Source organism: Choloepus didactylus, chromosome 21, assembly GCF_015220235.1.
Source record: "Choloepus didactylus isolate mChoDid1 chromosome 21, mChoDid1.pri, whole genome shotgun sequence".
In the NCBI taxonomy this organism is placed as follows: Eukaryota; Metazoa; Chordata; class Mammalia; order Pilosa; family Megalonychidae; genus Choloepus; species Choloepus didactylus.
In genome coordinates this window covers 51,546,359-51,562,877 of record NC_051327.1, presented here as the reverse complement: position 1 = coordinate 51,562,877, position 16,519 = coordinate 51,546,359, and the positions used below count along the sequence as shown (strand labels likewise).

General features: G+C 43.2%; 1 protein-coding gene and 1 pseudogene across 1 annotated transcript; both read right to left on the bottom strand.

The window, feature by feature from the left end:
• Nucleotides 1-4,520: 4,520 nt before the first annotated feature.
• Nucleotides 4,521-5,953, bottom strand: LOC119517493 (annotated as a pseudogene).
• An 8,846-nt stretch (nucleotides 5,954-14,799) lies between these two features.
• On the bottom strand, nucleotides 14,800-16,234 carry LOC119517494 (DPEP2 neighbor protein-like). Its single transcript, XM_037814227.1, has 2 exons — nucleotides 16,168-16,234; nucleotides 14,800-15,101 (listed from the first exon to the last, which is right to left on the bottom strand). Exons 1-2 carry the CDS (start codon nucleotides 16,232-16,234, stop codon nucleotides 14,800-14,802), a joined length of 369 nt encoding a protein of 122 aa, XP_037670155.1.
• Nucleotides 16,235-16,519: the final 285 nt, after the last annotated feature.

Genomic DNA, 16,519 nt, shown 5'->3' with positions numbered 1-16,519 from the left:
GAGGCACAAGTAGAAAAGGCTTTGCGTTTTCCTGAAGTGGAATTAATTTTCATGATAGTAGACAGAATGGACCCATAGGACACAGAGATTGTGATAAGAGGCATCAATACATTGAAACAACTAAAAATGAGTATCATAATTTCAGTGTCCTGAGTGTCAGTGCAGGACAGGGCTAAAATTGGGATTGTGTCACAGAAAAAGTGGTGGATTACAATGGATTTACAGAAATGCAAACTGTTCATGTAAACAACATTGACTAATGATTCAGTAAAGCCAATCACATAGGACCCAGTGACGAGGGCTTGGCAGAATCTCCTGGACGTAACAACTGGGTAAGTCAGAGGATTGCAGATAGCTACATAGCAGTCATAGGCCATTGAAGAGAGAAGGAAAAATTCAATGACACCTAGGAAGAAAGAAAAGACATCTGGGTGAAGCAGCCCAAGAATGAAATATACTTGTTGGAAGTCAATAAATTCTCTAGGGTTTTAGGTGTGATGGCCATAGAGTAACAGAGGTCAAGGAATGACAGGTGACTCAGGAAAAAACACATGGGGGTGTGAAGCTGGAGATCCAGGTGAATTATCAGTATCATCCCTGCATTTCCCAACATGATGATCAAGTATATCATGAGAAATAACATAAAAAGTACCTGCTAGATCACCTCAGAGTCTGTCAATCCCACAAGAATGAAATCAAGCACATTGTGTTATTCCTACTTCGCATAGTGTTCAACTGTTGTAAACTGTTCGGAAATCAAAGCTGATATTTAGCATGAATGGCAGTGAGAAGGAAAGATGTCGTGAAACATATGACAACATGGATGAACCTTGAAGACATAATGCCGAGCGAAATAAGCCAGGCACAAAAAGAGAAATATTATATGCTACCACTAACGTGAACTTTGAAAAATGTAAAACAAATGGTTTATAATGTAGAATGTAGGGGAACTAGCGATAGAGAGCAATTAAGGAAGGGGGACCAATAATCCAAGAACAGATAAGCTATTTAATGTTCTGGGAATGCCCAGGAATGACTATGGTCTGTTAATTTCTGATGGGTATAGTAGGACCAAGTTCACAGAAATGTTGCTATATTAGGTTACTTTCTTGGGGTACAGTAAGAACATGTTGGAAGTAAAGTAGTTATCTTAGGTTAGTTGTCCTTTTCTTACTCCGTTGTTATGGTCTCTTTGAAATGTTCTTTTATTGTATGTTTTTTTTTTTATATTTTTTTTATTTTTTTTTATTTTTCATACAGTTGATTTAGGAAAAAAAAGTTTAAAAAAAAAAAAAAGCAAGGAAATAAATATGCAGAGCCCCCTTGAGGAGCTGGTGGAGAATGCAGGGGTATTGGCCTGCCCTACCTCGATGGCAGCTAACATGCCCACAGACATAGGGGACTGGTGGTTTGATGGGTTGAGCCCTCTACCACGGAATTTGCCCTTGGGAAGACTGTTGCTACAAAGGAGAGTCTAGGCCTGGTTATAATTGTGCCTAAGAGCCTCCTCCCGAATGCCTCTTTGTTGCTCAGATGTGGCCCTCTCTCTCTAGCTAAGCCAACTTGAAAGGTGAAATCACTGCCCTCCCCCCTACATCGGATCAGACACCCACGGGATTGACTCTCGCTGGCAACGTGGAATATGACCCCAGGGAGAAATGTAGACCTGGCATCGTGGGATGGAGAACATCTTGACCAAAAGGGGGATGTGAAAGGAAATGAAATAAGCTTCAGTGGCAGAGAGATTCCAAAAGGAGCTGAGAGGTCACTCTGGTGGGCACTCTTATACAAAATATAGACAACCCTTTTTAGGTTCTAATGAATTGGGGTAGCTGGTGGTGGTTACCTGAAACTATCAAACTACAACCCAGAACCCATGAATCTTGAAGACAATTGTATAAAAATGTGGCTTATGAGGGGGGACAGTGGGATTGGGGGGGCCATAGGGATCACACTCCCATTTGTCTAGTCTGTGGATGGATGAGTGGAAAGGTGGGGGAAGGAAACAAACAAACAAACAGACCGACAAGGGTGCCCAGTGTTCTTTTTTACTTTAGTTGCTCTTTTTCACTTTAATTATTATTCTGGTTATTTTTGTATGTGTCGTAATGAGGGTGTCGGGGATTGATTTTGGCAATGAATGCACAACTATGTAATGGTACTGTGAACAATCGAATGTACAATTTGTTTTGTATGACTGCATGGTATGTGACTATATCTCAATAAAATGAATATTAAAAAAAAGTAGAAGAGAATGCCCATATTTTATTTGGTTGTTTGCTCTTAAATTTAATCTGTAGGTTCTTCTTCTCTCTTTTTACTTCCTTGCAATTTATTTGTTGAAAAAAACATCGTGGCCTTTGTCCTGCACAGTATTCCATGTTTCAGAATTTGCTGATTGTATCGTGACATGGTGTCATTTAATATGTTCCTCAATTCCTTCTATTACCATAAGCTGGTAGTATGAGAAGCTTTTCAAACTGCAAATTTCCAGGCCCCACTTAAAAATGTATTCAGGAAGACTGGTGTGCGTGCTGGGGACCTCTGTTTTTCACAAGAGCCCCAGGTGAGTCTATTTACTTCATGTTTGGGAATTGCCCACCTGTCTGACTCCTCCAGTAACCACAAATCTGCCTCAGTCTTACCAAGTGTCAGAGACAGACTTCTGTGGGTTAACTGAACCCCACAGTGGGAACCCTCTGGGAGCCCTGGACCTGTGCCTCCTTCCTCTAACCCAAGTTGGAGAAACTTCTTAAGTTATTGGAAACTTTTCTGGCCTAGAGTGTGTGTGTGTGCTAGGAGGAGGGGCAACGGTCTGGCTCTGCGGCCCCTGAAGAGAAGTGTGTGCTGCCCGCAGAGTGGGCGGCTTCACCTGGGGCTGAGCACAGCGAGCTGCTGACAGGACCTGCTGGTCGCAGGCTGCTGAGGAGGTGGGCCCAGGACACAGGCCCCAACCCCCTGCTGTTTCTTCTCTGCTGGCTGCTCCCCCACCCCCACTCCCCAGGACCGACTGTCCCCTTAACTGTTGAGACATTCCACCGTTACCAGCCAAGTACTTCACTGCCTTGGGAGACAGCATTTAGAGTGGTCTGCATCAGATCACTTCACCACCCTCTTCAAATCCCTCTCTCAGATCCCATCATGCTTAAAATAAGATCCATACTTCTGGCCATGGCTGACAAGGCCCACTATGGTCTGGCCTGTGCCTACTTTTCCCTAGGCATCTTCCGTTCTCTCTCAGTCAGTTCCCCAGCCATACTGGCTCTTTAGCTGGTCCTAGAACAAGCCAGGTTCATTCTTATCTCAGGGTCTTTATGCTTGTCATTTCCTCTGCCAGGAATGTTCCCTCCCATCCCTCACAAGCTCCTTAATTCACATCATTGCTGAAATATCACCTCCTCAAAGAAGCCTTCCCTGACTACCTAGTGTACAATAGCACCCCCTCATCACTCTACCCTCTTTTCCTGCCTTATTTTTCTTTATAGCAATTATAACTACCTGAAATTATGTTATTTACTTGTTTGTCTCTTCCCTTAGTTGTGGGTGTTGAGGAGAGTGGCTTTGATCATCTCATTTATCCCAAGCAACAAGCACAGTGGCTGGTATGTCACAAGTGCACAATAAATATTTGTTGAATAAATGGATAGATGAATGGATTGATAAGACAGAAGAGCATCTTCTCAACCCTGCATCTCTTCTATATCTCTTCTATACATGCACACACATGCACACACACACAGAAGCACTCACCAGTCTTTCCATTTCTTAAGAACCTACTTGCATCCTGCCCCAGTTCACACAGGGATCAGTGAGTGCACCTTGTAGTCAGAAGCTGAACCAAAGAGTCCCTCTTGGAGACAGAACAACCAAGTCCTACAAATGGGAAGGTATTCAAGGGAACAGGGACAGGGATGGACAGACTGGATTTCAAGTCAAACACTGTTACAGAAAAACCATTTTATTGAGCAGTAGGGACCCCACTAGGGGCAGAAAGGGCTGGGAGTAAAGGAGTATGCTAGCCCCAGGGGCTCCAGAGAGCAGATCTCCCTGGGTCTCCCTCTTCTGCCTCCTAGGAACTCAGACAGGAGGCTCCCTGGGTGGCCACAGATTGCTTCCTCTTGGTCTCTTCCAGTTTCAGGAAGCCCAGTCCCTCCTGGGTTCTGCTGGTGGCCACTGGCAATGACTCAGAGCAGGAGCCCATCTAGGCCCTCTGTATGCACCTGGTTCTTCCTCGGCTAGCAGAATACAGACTTCTCTTTATGCTGCCCAATAAAGAACACTAGGGGATTGAGCGGAGGAACACAGGGTTTTCTTCCAGGTCAGCTTCAGACTCTGGGATGTTCAAAGCAATCTCAGTTTCTGCAGTTCCTTGCCAATGGCCAGTTGGTATGGAAGGGGCTTGGGCAGGCTCAGGCAGGAAGGCTCAGGTTCTATCTCCAGTGATGGGCAAAGGAGGTCACTGCAAAAAGAGGCACTAGAGGTCTTAGGCAGTTAAATATCTGTCCTCTGCATTGAGTGGCTCAGCCAGCAAGCTTCTGGTGGGTCAGCCTCCTGCCACTATGCTGTAAACGCCGAATTTTGGGGCCAGAGCAGCTGGGTCTTCGTCTGACTCTGCCAGAGCTCGGCGTCTCTTGAGACCCCGCCTGGGGCCTGGCTTCTCTGCTTCCGCCTTTGCTGGGGTGGCCACAGGAGCATCCCCATAGACCCGGTAGCCCCCAACCAGGCAGTACGTCTCCCCATGCCAGCACACCCGGGTTTCTCCACACCCTCGGTAAAGGACATGGTAGCAGCCAGGTGTGGGAGTTGAAACAGGAGCCACAGCTGCAGGGAAGAAGACCAGAACTGATCAGTCACTTTTGCTTTCCAGGACCTCCCCTCTCTCACTGTTGCTGCCTGATGCCCTCCTATCTGTCTGGGCCATCACGCCCAAGAGACCCCTTGAGAAGGTATATTGACTGAAAAGAAATTCTGTGGAGACTCTGGCAGCAGTAGGAGACTAGGAAATCTGTTTCCCTTTCCCAAAGACAATGGTTTAACCCCAAAATGATTCTGATTCTCTCCCTTCCACCACCCAGGAAACATTTCTTAAGGCCTGTTACTTCTGAGGCTTTACTAGAAATGGTTGCCAAGTTTTGAAAAAAAATAATCTCAGATAAATGAGTTAAGAACCCCTCTCTCCTGGCAGCTAATCTTGGGCCCCAGTCATGCTGCCTGTTTCAACCACACTCAACTCTAGCCCTCTGATACTTTTATCTAGATTAGGAAGTGGCAAAAGTACTGAGGCAGAGCAACCAGGAGGTTCAGATTCAAATTCTGCATACCAAGCTTGGGTTCAAGGAGCTTCTCACATTAACCCAACCTCCTGAGACAGTTTCCCAGACCTCCAGTTTCAGTAGCACTTCATCTCTCCCTCAGTTCTGCTGCTCCTCCCAGCTCTATCACACCACCCTTTGCCCCAGGACCAGCAGCTCAGTCAGGCATGTGTCTGAGGGCACTGGTGTGTGTGTTGACATGACAGCATCGTAAACTGCCTGGGTCTGACATGAGTGGTCCTCAATAGCTCTTCCTCAAACTGCTCTATGTATCACTTGCCAACAAAAACAACATTCAAGAAAGCATGTGAATGGCAGCACCTTGCAACCTAAGGCTAGATTTATACGGATTAGCACCTTTCTAACCGTTGTCCAGGGATGACACTTCACTTGCCCTCAGCAGGAAGCAGGAACCTCGTGGGGCCCTGAAGGGGTCCTTGACTCCAAGCCATTGGTAATACTTATGGTGGGCAAGTTCTGAGGTGTGGTGGGCAAGCCCAGAAGGACATGTGGCAGCCAGATGAGGGCGTGTGTACACAAATACCTCTTGGACTGATGCCCAGTCCAGGCCTACCTGCTGTGCTGCCCTCCCAGGGGACAGAAGACAAGTTAGAATTAATGTAGAAGATCCGGTCAGACATTCTCCCTCAAGCAACCAAATGGTTTGGTGTCTCTTAGAGAACTGGTAGGGAAGGTTCCCTGAGGGCACTAGTTTGCATAGTTACCCTCCCCTGGAAACCCTGAGACTGCCTGTGAGGTCGTCATTACCTGGTGAGGTCACAGAAGGAATCTGTGACTGGAGGGGCAGGCTGCAGGCCCTCGGGGTTTATGGAGGGGAGCGGGGTAGAGGTAGAGAGACACCCTGCCTGGACCCTCACCCCTGGCCCTCTCCACCCATGCCCTAGTCAAGTAGCCGCTCCCTGTGGGGCATACTTATGGGGCTGGCACAGACCCAGCAACCCAAACGAGAGAAACCCAAACTCTAAGACTAGTTTCAGGGGCTCCCATAACTTGGCATAACTGCTCCTTCAAAGCACTTTGCTCATTTGTAATTTCACACATATCTGTAAGTTCCTTTTCATTGTCCCTCTCTTCCACTGTCCCTTTTTTTCCCCTCACCTTTTTTTACATTTTTGTGAAATATAACATATATATAGAAAAGTGATAACATTCAAAGTACAATTTAACAAGTAGTCAGAGAGCAAATTTCAAAGGATATTGTGGGTTATAGTTCCACCATTTCAGTTATTTCCTTATTGTAAAGTAGAACATATGTACTAAAGGTCCCTCATTATTTTATCTTGTGTGCCAACCGCAGTACCTGGCATATTGTAGGGCTAAATAAATATTTCTTGAATAAATAATTGAAAAACAGAGACGGAGACTTGGGATGGAAGATGAAGATTTCTTTTGTACATATTTAGTATGAGATGCCCATGAGACATCCAAGTGGGGGTGTGTACTGGGTAGTTAGTAGGAGATAGAGATACTTTTGGGGACCATCAGCATTTAGCTGATATTTTAAGTCATGGGATTAAATGAATTTGCAAGGGAGAGTTTTTGAAATTAGAAGGGAAGAGTACCTAAGACTAAGAAGGAACCAGCAAAGGAGACCGAGAAGGACAGACCGGAGAGATGGGAGGAAAACCAGGAGAGTGTGGGGTCAGGGAAGCCCAGGGAAGAGAGAGATCCAAGGAAGAGGGAAGGGTCAACCATGGCACATGCTGTTAGGGAAATAAGTGAGGAGAGGTAAGTATCTAGTAGATTGAGCAACTTTGAGGAAACTGGTGATGTTAATCACAGCAGTTTTGGTAGAGTGGCAGAGGTGGAAGCCAGGCTGGAGTGGGCTGAGGAGTGAAAAGAAAGTGGAGAGAGTATCCATAACTGAGCAGAGCACACTGTGCCAGCTTCATGGCTTTTCAGGGTGACCTTCTTTTGTTAGAATAAATAAAGTAATATTAACAGTAGTTATCTCTGAGACCTGGGATTTTGCTGTTCTTTCTTTTACTCCTTTTGCCTCTACCTTCAAAGTATTTCTAGAATGGGCCATTTCTCACCTCCTCCACTACTGGCTTCCTGGTCTGTGCCACCAGTACCTCTCACATTGATTACCGAGTCACCTTCTAACTAGTCTTGCTGCATCTACCCTTGCCCCTTAACAGTCTGCTCTTAATATAACAAAGTTATCAGTCAGATCATGCCTCTCCTCTACTTAAAACCCTTTACTGGCTCCTATTTCATGGGCATAAAAAAAAAATGATGCAAGCTGGAACATAAGGGAGATATGTGTTTAAATTATTGAAAGATAACTGTCATTGCAGAATCCAATAATCCTGAAATATTCAAATATAAAAACAAATTAAGATTTTTTTCAGGAAAATTAACATGCACATACACAAACCCACACAAAGAAATAATTTATAGCCCACAGATTTGTGCTTCAAAAATTTTCCAGACAGAAGGATTAAAACCTCAGACGGAACCTTGTATTGTCTCAAAGAAATAATACTAAACATGTAAAATTGAAAGAAAATATATCAGGCATTGGAATTTTAAACATTTTGTTGTTCCAAAACTAGTTGACTGAAGGAAAACTAGGTTTAGGCATTGTGTGGCTTGAGCTATAAATAAAAGTAAAGATTATGACAAAAATAGCTCAAAGAAAGCATAGTTAATAAAAACGTTCAGAAGGATGGAAAAAGCCTGTAGATATAAGAAAAGAGAAATGCATTTACAAGATGAGAAGTTACTGAAAAAGGCATACAGTGAAAATATAAATGCTTATGAAGGACTTACCTCTAATTGTAAATAAAAGTAAAAAAAAAAGAGGAGGAGAAAGAAATAAAAATTATATATACACGTATTTCAAAGTGAAAAAGTCATGGTAAATTAATTTTATTTGTTATTGATGTATTATAAGACCCAATATAAAAATTAATTCAGAAAGTTTAAGTATAATGCAGATTTTACAGATTTTAATTGTATGTTTTCTTTTATTAGCAGACTGTTGTTAAATATTTTATTCCTTTAATAGAGGTTGAACTTTAAACATTCAAAAAAATTTTAAGAATGTAAGCAGATTTAATTTTACAAAGAAAATCTTAATATAAATTAAAAAGAAAATCAAATGTTATAATTCTAGTGCTTGAAGATAATGTATCTAATTACAATTACAAAAGTTTAAATAAACAAAAAATCAAGTACTTGGGAAATGAAAACATACTTCCTTAAAAACCTTCAAATTGCAAAGGCAAATAAAATTGGATTTTCAGATTATGTACAGTATATTTTCTATAAAAATGAAACAAATACTCTACCTTACAAAAATTTGAGGTACAAGAAAATAATCATTCCTTTAAAATTCTTAGCTTCACACCATTTCTCTATTAAAGATTTCAAAATAAATGAGTGAAGCATTAACTGAAGAATTTATTTATTTTTAAGGAACTTTAAGAAAAATTTGAAATCAGGATAAAGGGAATTATTTTATGAAGTACACAGAATGTCAGCAAAGTACTTTATAGACACATTACAGAAAGGTAGGTTTTCAAATATTTAGCAATTAGACACCAAACATATTACTGCATGCAGAAACTTAACATGGATAATTTACAAAATTTCAGATCCTAAAGCTTTGCAAGAGTCTTTATTTTGCCAAGTTACCAAGAACACAGTCATCTCACAGGTTTAAATGACAAAGTAAATATCAAAAGTTTTACTTATAAGTAGTAACCAAAAACTGCAAAAGATTATGTAAAAAATAACAATACTTATGTAATATATACATACATATGCATAATTGTTACTTTAGAAGAATAAAATTAATCTCTTACTGATTAGTCAGTCCTCTTTAGGGCATTTCCATTTTATTTAATATTTTTCACTATTTCCAAGTTTTCTTCACTGTTAATATATAACATGTTCTATCGTTTAATTACTTCACAATATTATACTTAGCTCTAGGTCTGGATGATTGAAACACTGCATTTTAACTTTTAACAGTTTATTAGTTTAAGTGAAATGAAAGTAATTTATAGAACACCAGTGAATATTCCTCAAAAGAAGAGCCATTGTGTATTCAAAATATTGCAAAATATAGGTTTTCTGATAACAATGGCCACAATTTATTTGTACTGCACCAAGTGCTTTACATTCTTCATCTCATTCAATCTTCACAGTAACTCACAGACCTGGAATTTTTATTTATCTTGTACAATTGAGGACACTGAGTCTTGAATTATCAGTGAGTTATTAAAGATTATATAGCAAAAATGATTGCAGATCTAGAATCAAAACCTTGGAATGTCTGATTTCAAAGTAAGTGCTTTCAAACTCTATACTTGTTTCTTCCCTATATATTAAATGGATTGAGTTTGGGAACTATCAATGTGTCCAAAAAATAGCCGTTTTCTATAATAAATGTATCTGAAATTGGAACATCCATGGGGATTTATGCAATATTATTTAAAAGGTGATATGACATTTTCTTATTTTGCATATTAGTTGCTCTTTATAAAACACATGTATTTAAACACCGAGTTTAAAACATAAATCATGATTTCCAATTCCAAAATGGATTTCCAAAACCATTTTCCTGAAGATATTCAAGATCATGTTTGGCCAAGTAAAAGATGGCTCAACAGAATTATAAACTAAAAGATTAATTTATCTTAGATAGAATCCAAGTAAATATGCAAATGTGACAGAAAGAAAAGATGAGGTTAAATGAACAGCATCATTGTCCTTTGAATTGCCTGGAGCCTTCTCTCTTCTGCATGATTCTAATGAGAGCATTTTTCATCTCTTTGTTCCTAAGACTGTAAATGAGTGGATTCAGCATGGGGATTACCATAGTATAAAACACAGAGGCCACTTGATCCCTTCCCAAGGAGTAGGACTGCTTTGGTTTTAAATAAGTAAAAATCATAGTGCTGTAAAAGATGGTGACTCCCAGGAGGTGGGAGGCACAAGTAGAAAAGGCTTTGCGTTTTCCTGAAGTGGAATTAATTTTCATGATAGTAGACAGAATGGACCCATAGGACACAGAGATTGTGATAAGAGGCATCAATACATTGAAACAACTAAAAATGAGTATCATAATTTCAGTGTCCTGAGTGTCAGTGCAGGACAGGGCTAAAATTGGGATTGTGTCACAGAAAAAGTGGTGGATTACAATGGATTTACAGAAATGCAAACTGTTCATGTAAACAACATTGACTAATGATTCAGTAAAGCCAATCACATAGGACCCAGTGACGAGGGCTTGGCAGAATCTCCTGGACGTAACAACTGGGTAAGTCAGAGGATTGCAGATAGCTACATAGCAGTCATAGGCCATTGAAGAGAGAAGGAAAAATTCAATGACACCTAGGAAGAAAGAAAAGACATCTGGGTGAAGCAGCCCAAGAATGAAATATACTTGTTGGAAGTCAATAAATTCTCTAGGGTTTTAGGTGTGATGGCCATAGAGTAACAGAGGTCAAGGAATGACAGGTGACTCAGGAAAAAACACATGGGGGTGTGAAGCTGGAGATCCAGGTGAATTATCAGTATCATCCCTGCATTTCCCAACATGATGATCAAGTATATCATGAGAAATAACATAAAAAGTACCTGCTAGATCACCTCAGAGTCTGTCAATCCCACAAGAATGAAATCAAGCACATTGTGTTATTCCTACTTCGCATAGTGTTCAACTGTTGTAAACTGTTCGGAAATCAAAGCTGATATTTAGCATGAATGGCAGTGAGAAGGAAAGATGTCGTGAAACATATGACAACATGGATGAACCTTGAAGACATAATGCCGAGCGAAATAAGCCAGGCACAAAAAGAGAAATATTATATGCTACCACTAACGTGAACTTTGAAAAATGTAAAACAAATGGTTTATAATGTAGAATGTAGGGGAACTAGCGATAGAGAGCAATTAAGGAAGGGGGACCAATAATCCAAGAACAGATAAGCTATTTAATGTTCTGGGAATGCCCAGGAATGACTATGGTCTGTTAATTTCTGATGGGTATAGTAGGACCAAGTTCACAGAAATGTTGCTATATTAGGTTACTTTCTTGGGGTACAGTAAGAACATGTTGGAAGTAAAGTAGTTATCTTAGGTTAGTTGTCCTTTTCTTACTCCGTTGTTATGGTCTCTTTGAAATGTTCTTTTATTGTATGTTTTTTTTTTTATATTTTTTTTATTTTTTTTTATTTTTCATACAGTTGATTTAGGAAAAAAAAGTTTAAAAAAAAAAAAAAAAGCAAGGAAATAAATATGCAGAGCCCCCTTGAGGAGCTGGTGGAGAATGCAGGGGTATTGGCCTGCCCTACCTCGATGGCAGCTAACATGCCCACAGACATAGGGGACTGGTGGTTTGATGGGTTGAGCCCTCTACCACGGAATTTGCCCTTGGGAAGACTGTTGCTACAAAGGAGAGTCTAGGCCTGGTTATAATTGTGCCTAAGAGCCTCCTCCCGAATGCCTCTTTGTTGCTCAGATGTGGCCCTCTCTCTCTAGCTAAGCCAACTTGAAAGGTGAAATCACTGCCCTCCCCCCTACATCGGATCAGACACCCACGGGATTGACTCTCGCTGGCAACGTGGAATATGACCCCAGGGAGAAATGTAGACCTGGCATCGTGGGATGGAGAACATCTTGACCAAAAGGGGGATGTGAAAGGAAATGAAATAAGCTTCAGTGGCAGAGAGATTCCAAAAGGAGCTGAGAGGTCACTCTGGTGGGCACTCTTATACAAAATATAGACAACCCTTTTTAGGTTCTAATGAATTGGGGTAGCTGGTGGTGGTTACCTGAAACTATCAAACTACAACCCAGAACCCATGAATCTTGAAGACAATTGTATAAAAATGTGGCTTATGAGGGGGGACAGTGGGATTGGGGGGGGCCATAGGGATCACACTCCCATTTGTCTAGTCTGTGGATGGATGAGTGGAAAGGTGGGGGAAGGAAACAAACAAACAAACAGACTGACAAGGGTGCCCAGTGTTCTTTTTTACTTTACTTGCTCTTTTTCACTTTAATTATTATTCTGGTTATTTTTGTATGTGTCGTAATGAGGGTGTCGGGGATTGATTTTGGCAATGAATGCACAACTATGTAATGGTACTGTGAACAATCGAATGTACAATTTGTTTTGTATGACTGCATGGTATGTGACTATATCTCAATAAAATGAATATTAAAAAAAAGTAGAAGAGAATGCCCATATTTTATTTGGTTGTTTGCTCTTAAATTTAATCTGTAGGTTCTTCTTCTCTCTTTTTACTTCCTTGCAATTTATTTGTTGAAAAAAACATCGTGGCCTTTGTCCTGCACAGTATTCCATGTTTCAGAATTTGCTGATTGTATCGTGACATGGTGTCATTTAATATGTTCCTCAATTCCTTGTATTACCATAAGCTGGTAGTATGAGAAGCTTTTCAAACTGCAAATTTCCAGGCCCCACTTAAAAATGTATTCAGGAAGACTGGTGTGCATGCTGGGGACCTCTGTTTTTCACAAGAGCCCCAGGTGAGTCTATTTACTTCATGTTTGGGAATTGCCCACCTGTCTGACTCCTCCAGTAACCACAAATCTGCCTCAGTCTTACCAAGTGTCAGAGACAGACTTCTGTGGGTTAACTGAACCCCACAGTGGGAACTCTCTGGGAGCCCTGGACCTGTGCCTCCTTCCTCTAACCCAAGTTGGAGAAACTTCTTAAGTTATTGGAAACTTTTCTGGCCTAGAGTGTGTGTGTGTGCTAGGAGGAGGGGCAACGGTCTTGCTCTGCGGCCCCTGAAGAGAAGTGTGTGCTGCCCGCAGAGTGGGCGGCTTCACCTGGGGCTGAGCACAGCGAGCTGCTGACAGGACCTGCTGGTCGCAGGCTGCTGAGGAGGTGGGCCCAGGACACAGGCCCCAACCCCCTGCTGTTTCTTCTCTGCTGGCTGCTCCCCCACCCCCACTCCCCAGGACCAACTGTCCCCTTAACTGTTGAGACATTCCACCGTTACCAGCCAAGTACTTCACTGCCTTGGGAGACAGCAGTTAGAGTGGTCTGCATCAGATCACTTCACCACCCTCTTCAAATCCCTCTCTCGGTTCCCATCATGCTTAAAATAAGATCCATACTTCTGGCCATGGCTGACAAGGCCCACTATGGTCTGGCCTGTGCCTACTTTTCCCTAGGCATCTTTTGTTCTTCTCTCTCAGTCAGTTCCCCAGCCATACTGGCTCTTTAGCTGGTCCTAGAACAAGCCAGGTTCATTCTTATCTCAGGGTCTTTATGCTTGTCATTTCCTCTGCCAGGAATGTTCCCTCCCATCCCTCACAACCTCCTTAACTCACATCGCTGCTGAAATATCACCTCCTCAAAGAAGCCTTCCCTGACTACCTACTGTAACATAGCACCCCCTCATCACTCTACCCTCTTTTCCTGCCTTATTTTTCTTTATAGCAATTATAACTACCTGAAATTATGTTATTTACTTGTTTGTCTCTTCCCTTAGTTGTGGGTGTTGAGGAGAGTGGCTTTGATCATCTCATCTATCCCAAGCAACAAGCACAGTGGCTGCTATGTAACAAGTGCACAATAAATATTTGTTGAATAAATGGATAAATGAATGGATTGATAAGACAGAAGAGCATCTTCTCAACCCTGCATCTCTTCTATATCTCTTCTATACATGCACACACATGCACACACACACAGAAGCACTCACCAGTCTTTCCATTTCTTAAGAACCTACTTGCATCCTGCTCCAGTTCACACAGGTATCAGTGAGGGCACCTTGTAGTCAGAAGCTGAACCAAAGAGTCCCTCTTGGAGACAGAACAACCAAGTCCTACAAATGGGAAGGTATTCAAGGGAACAGGGACAGGCTTGGACAGGCTGGATTTCAAGTCAAACACTGTTACAGAAAAACCATTTTATTGAGCAGTAGGGACCCCACTAGGGCCAGAAAGGGCTGGGAGTAAAGGAGTATGCTAGCCCCAGGGGCTCCAGAGAGCAGATCTCCCTGGGTCTCCCTCTTCTGCCTCCTAGGAACTCAGACAGGAGGCTCCCTGTGTGGCCACAGATTGCTTCCTCTTGGTCTCTTCCAGTTTCAGGAAGCCCAGTCCCTCCTGGGTCCTGCTGGTGGCCACTGGCAATGACTCACAGCAGGAGACCATCTAGGCCTTCTCTATGTACCTGGTTCTTCCTCGGCTAGCAGAATACAGACTTCTCTTTATTCTGCCCAATAAAGAACACTAGGGGATTGAGCACAGGAACACTGGGTTTTCTTCCAGGTCAGCTTCAGACTCTGGGATGTTCAAAGCAATCTCAGTTTCTGCAGTTCCTTGCCAATGGCCAGTTGGTATGGAAGGGGCTTGGGCAGGCTCAGGCAGGGAGGCTCAGGTTCTATCTCCAGTGATGGGCAATGGAGGTCACTGCAAAAAGAGGCACTAGAGGTCTTAGGCAGTTAAATATCTGTCCTCTGCATTGAGTGGCTCAGCCAGCAAGCTTCTGGTGGGTCAGCCTCCTGCCACTATGCTGTAAACGCCGAATTTTGGGGCCAGAGCAGCCTGGGTCTTCGTCTGACTCTGCCAGAGCTCGGCGTCTCTTGAGACCCCGCCTGGGGCCTGGCTTCTCTGCTTTCGCCTTTGCTGGGGTGGCCACAGGAGCATCCCCATAGACCCGGTAGCCCCCAACCAGGCAGTACGTCTCCCCATGCCAGCACACCCGGGTTTCTCCACACCCTCGGTAGAGGACATGGTAGTAGCCAGGTGTGGGGGGAGAAACAGGAGCCACAGCTGCAGGGAAGAAGACCAGAACTGATCAGTCACTTTTGCTTTCCAGGACCTCCCCTCTCTCACTGTTGCTGCCTGATGCCCTCCTATCTGTCTGGGCCATCACGCCCAAGAGACCCCTTGAGAAGGTGTATTGACTGAAAAGCAATTCCGTGGAGACTCCGGCAGCAGTAGGAGACTAGGAAATCTGTTTCCCTTTCCCAAAGACAATGGTTTAACCCCAAAATGATTCTGATTCTCTCCCTTCCACCACCCAGGAAACATTTCTTAAGGCCTGTTACTTCTGAGGCTTTACTAGAAATGGTTGCCAAGTTTTGAAAAAAAATAATCTCAGATAAATGAGTTAAGAACCCCTCTCTCCTGGCAGCTAATCTTGGGCCCCAATCATGCTGCCTGTTTCAACCACACTCAACTCTAGCCCTCTGATACTTTTATCTAGATTAGGAAGTGGCAAAAGTACTGAGGCAGAGCAACCAGGAGGTTCAGATTCAAATTCTGCATACCAAGCTTGGGTTCAAGGAGCTTCTCACATTAACCCAACCTCCTGAGACAGTTTCCCAGACCTCCAGTCTCAGTAGCACTTCATCTCTCCCTCAGTTCTGCTGCTCCTCCCAGCTCTATCACACCACCCTTTGCCCCAGGACCAGCAGCTCAGTCAGGCATGTGTCTGAGGGCACTGGTGTGTGTGTTGACATGACAGCATCGTAAACTGCGTGGGTCTGACATGAGTGGTCCTCAATAGCTCTTCCTCAAACTGCTCTATGTATCACTTGCCAACAAAAACAACATTCAAGAAAGCATGTGAATGGCAGCACCGTGCAACCTAAGGCTAGATTTATACAGATTAGCACCTTTCTAACCGTTGTCCAGGGATGACACTTCACTTGCCCTCAGCAGGAAGCAGGAACCTCGTGGGGCCCTGAAGAGGTCCTTGACTCCAAGCCATTGGTACTACTTATGGCTGGGCAAGTTCTGAGGTGTGGTGGGCAAGCCCAGAAGGACATGTGGCAGCCAGATGAGGGCGTGTGTACACAAATACCTCTTGGACTGATGCCCAGTCCAGGCCTACCTGCTGTGCTGCCCTCCCAGGGGACAGAGGACAAGTTAGAATTAATGTAGAAGATCCGGTCAGACATTCTCCCTCAAGCAACCAAATTGTTTGGTGTCTCTTAGAGAACTGGTAGGGAAGGTTCCCTGAGGGCACTAGTTTGCATAGTTACCCTCCCCTGGAAACCCTGAGACTGCCTGTGAGGTCATCATTACCTGGTGAGGTCACAGAAGGAATCTGCGACTGGAGGGGCAGGCTGCAGGCCCTCGGGGTTTATGGAGGGGAGCGGGGTAGAGGTAGAGAGACACCCTGCCTGGACCCTCACCCCTGGCCCTCTCCACCCATGCCCTAGTCAAGTAGCCACTCCCTGTGG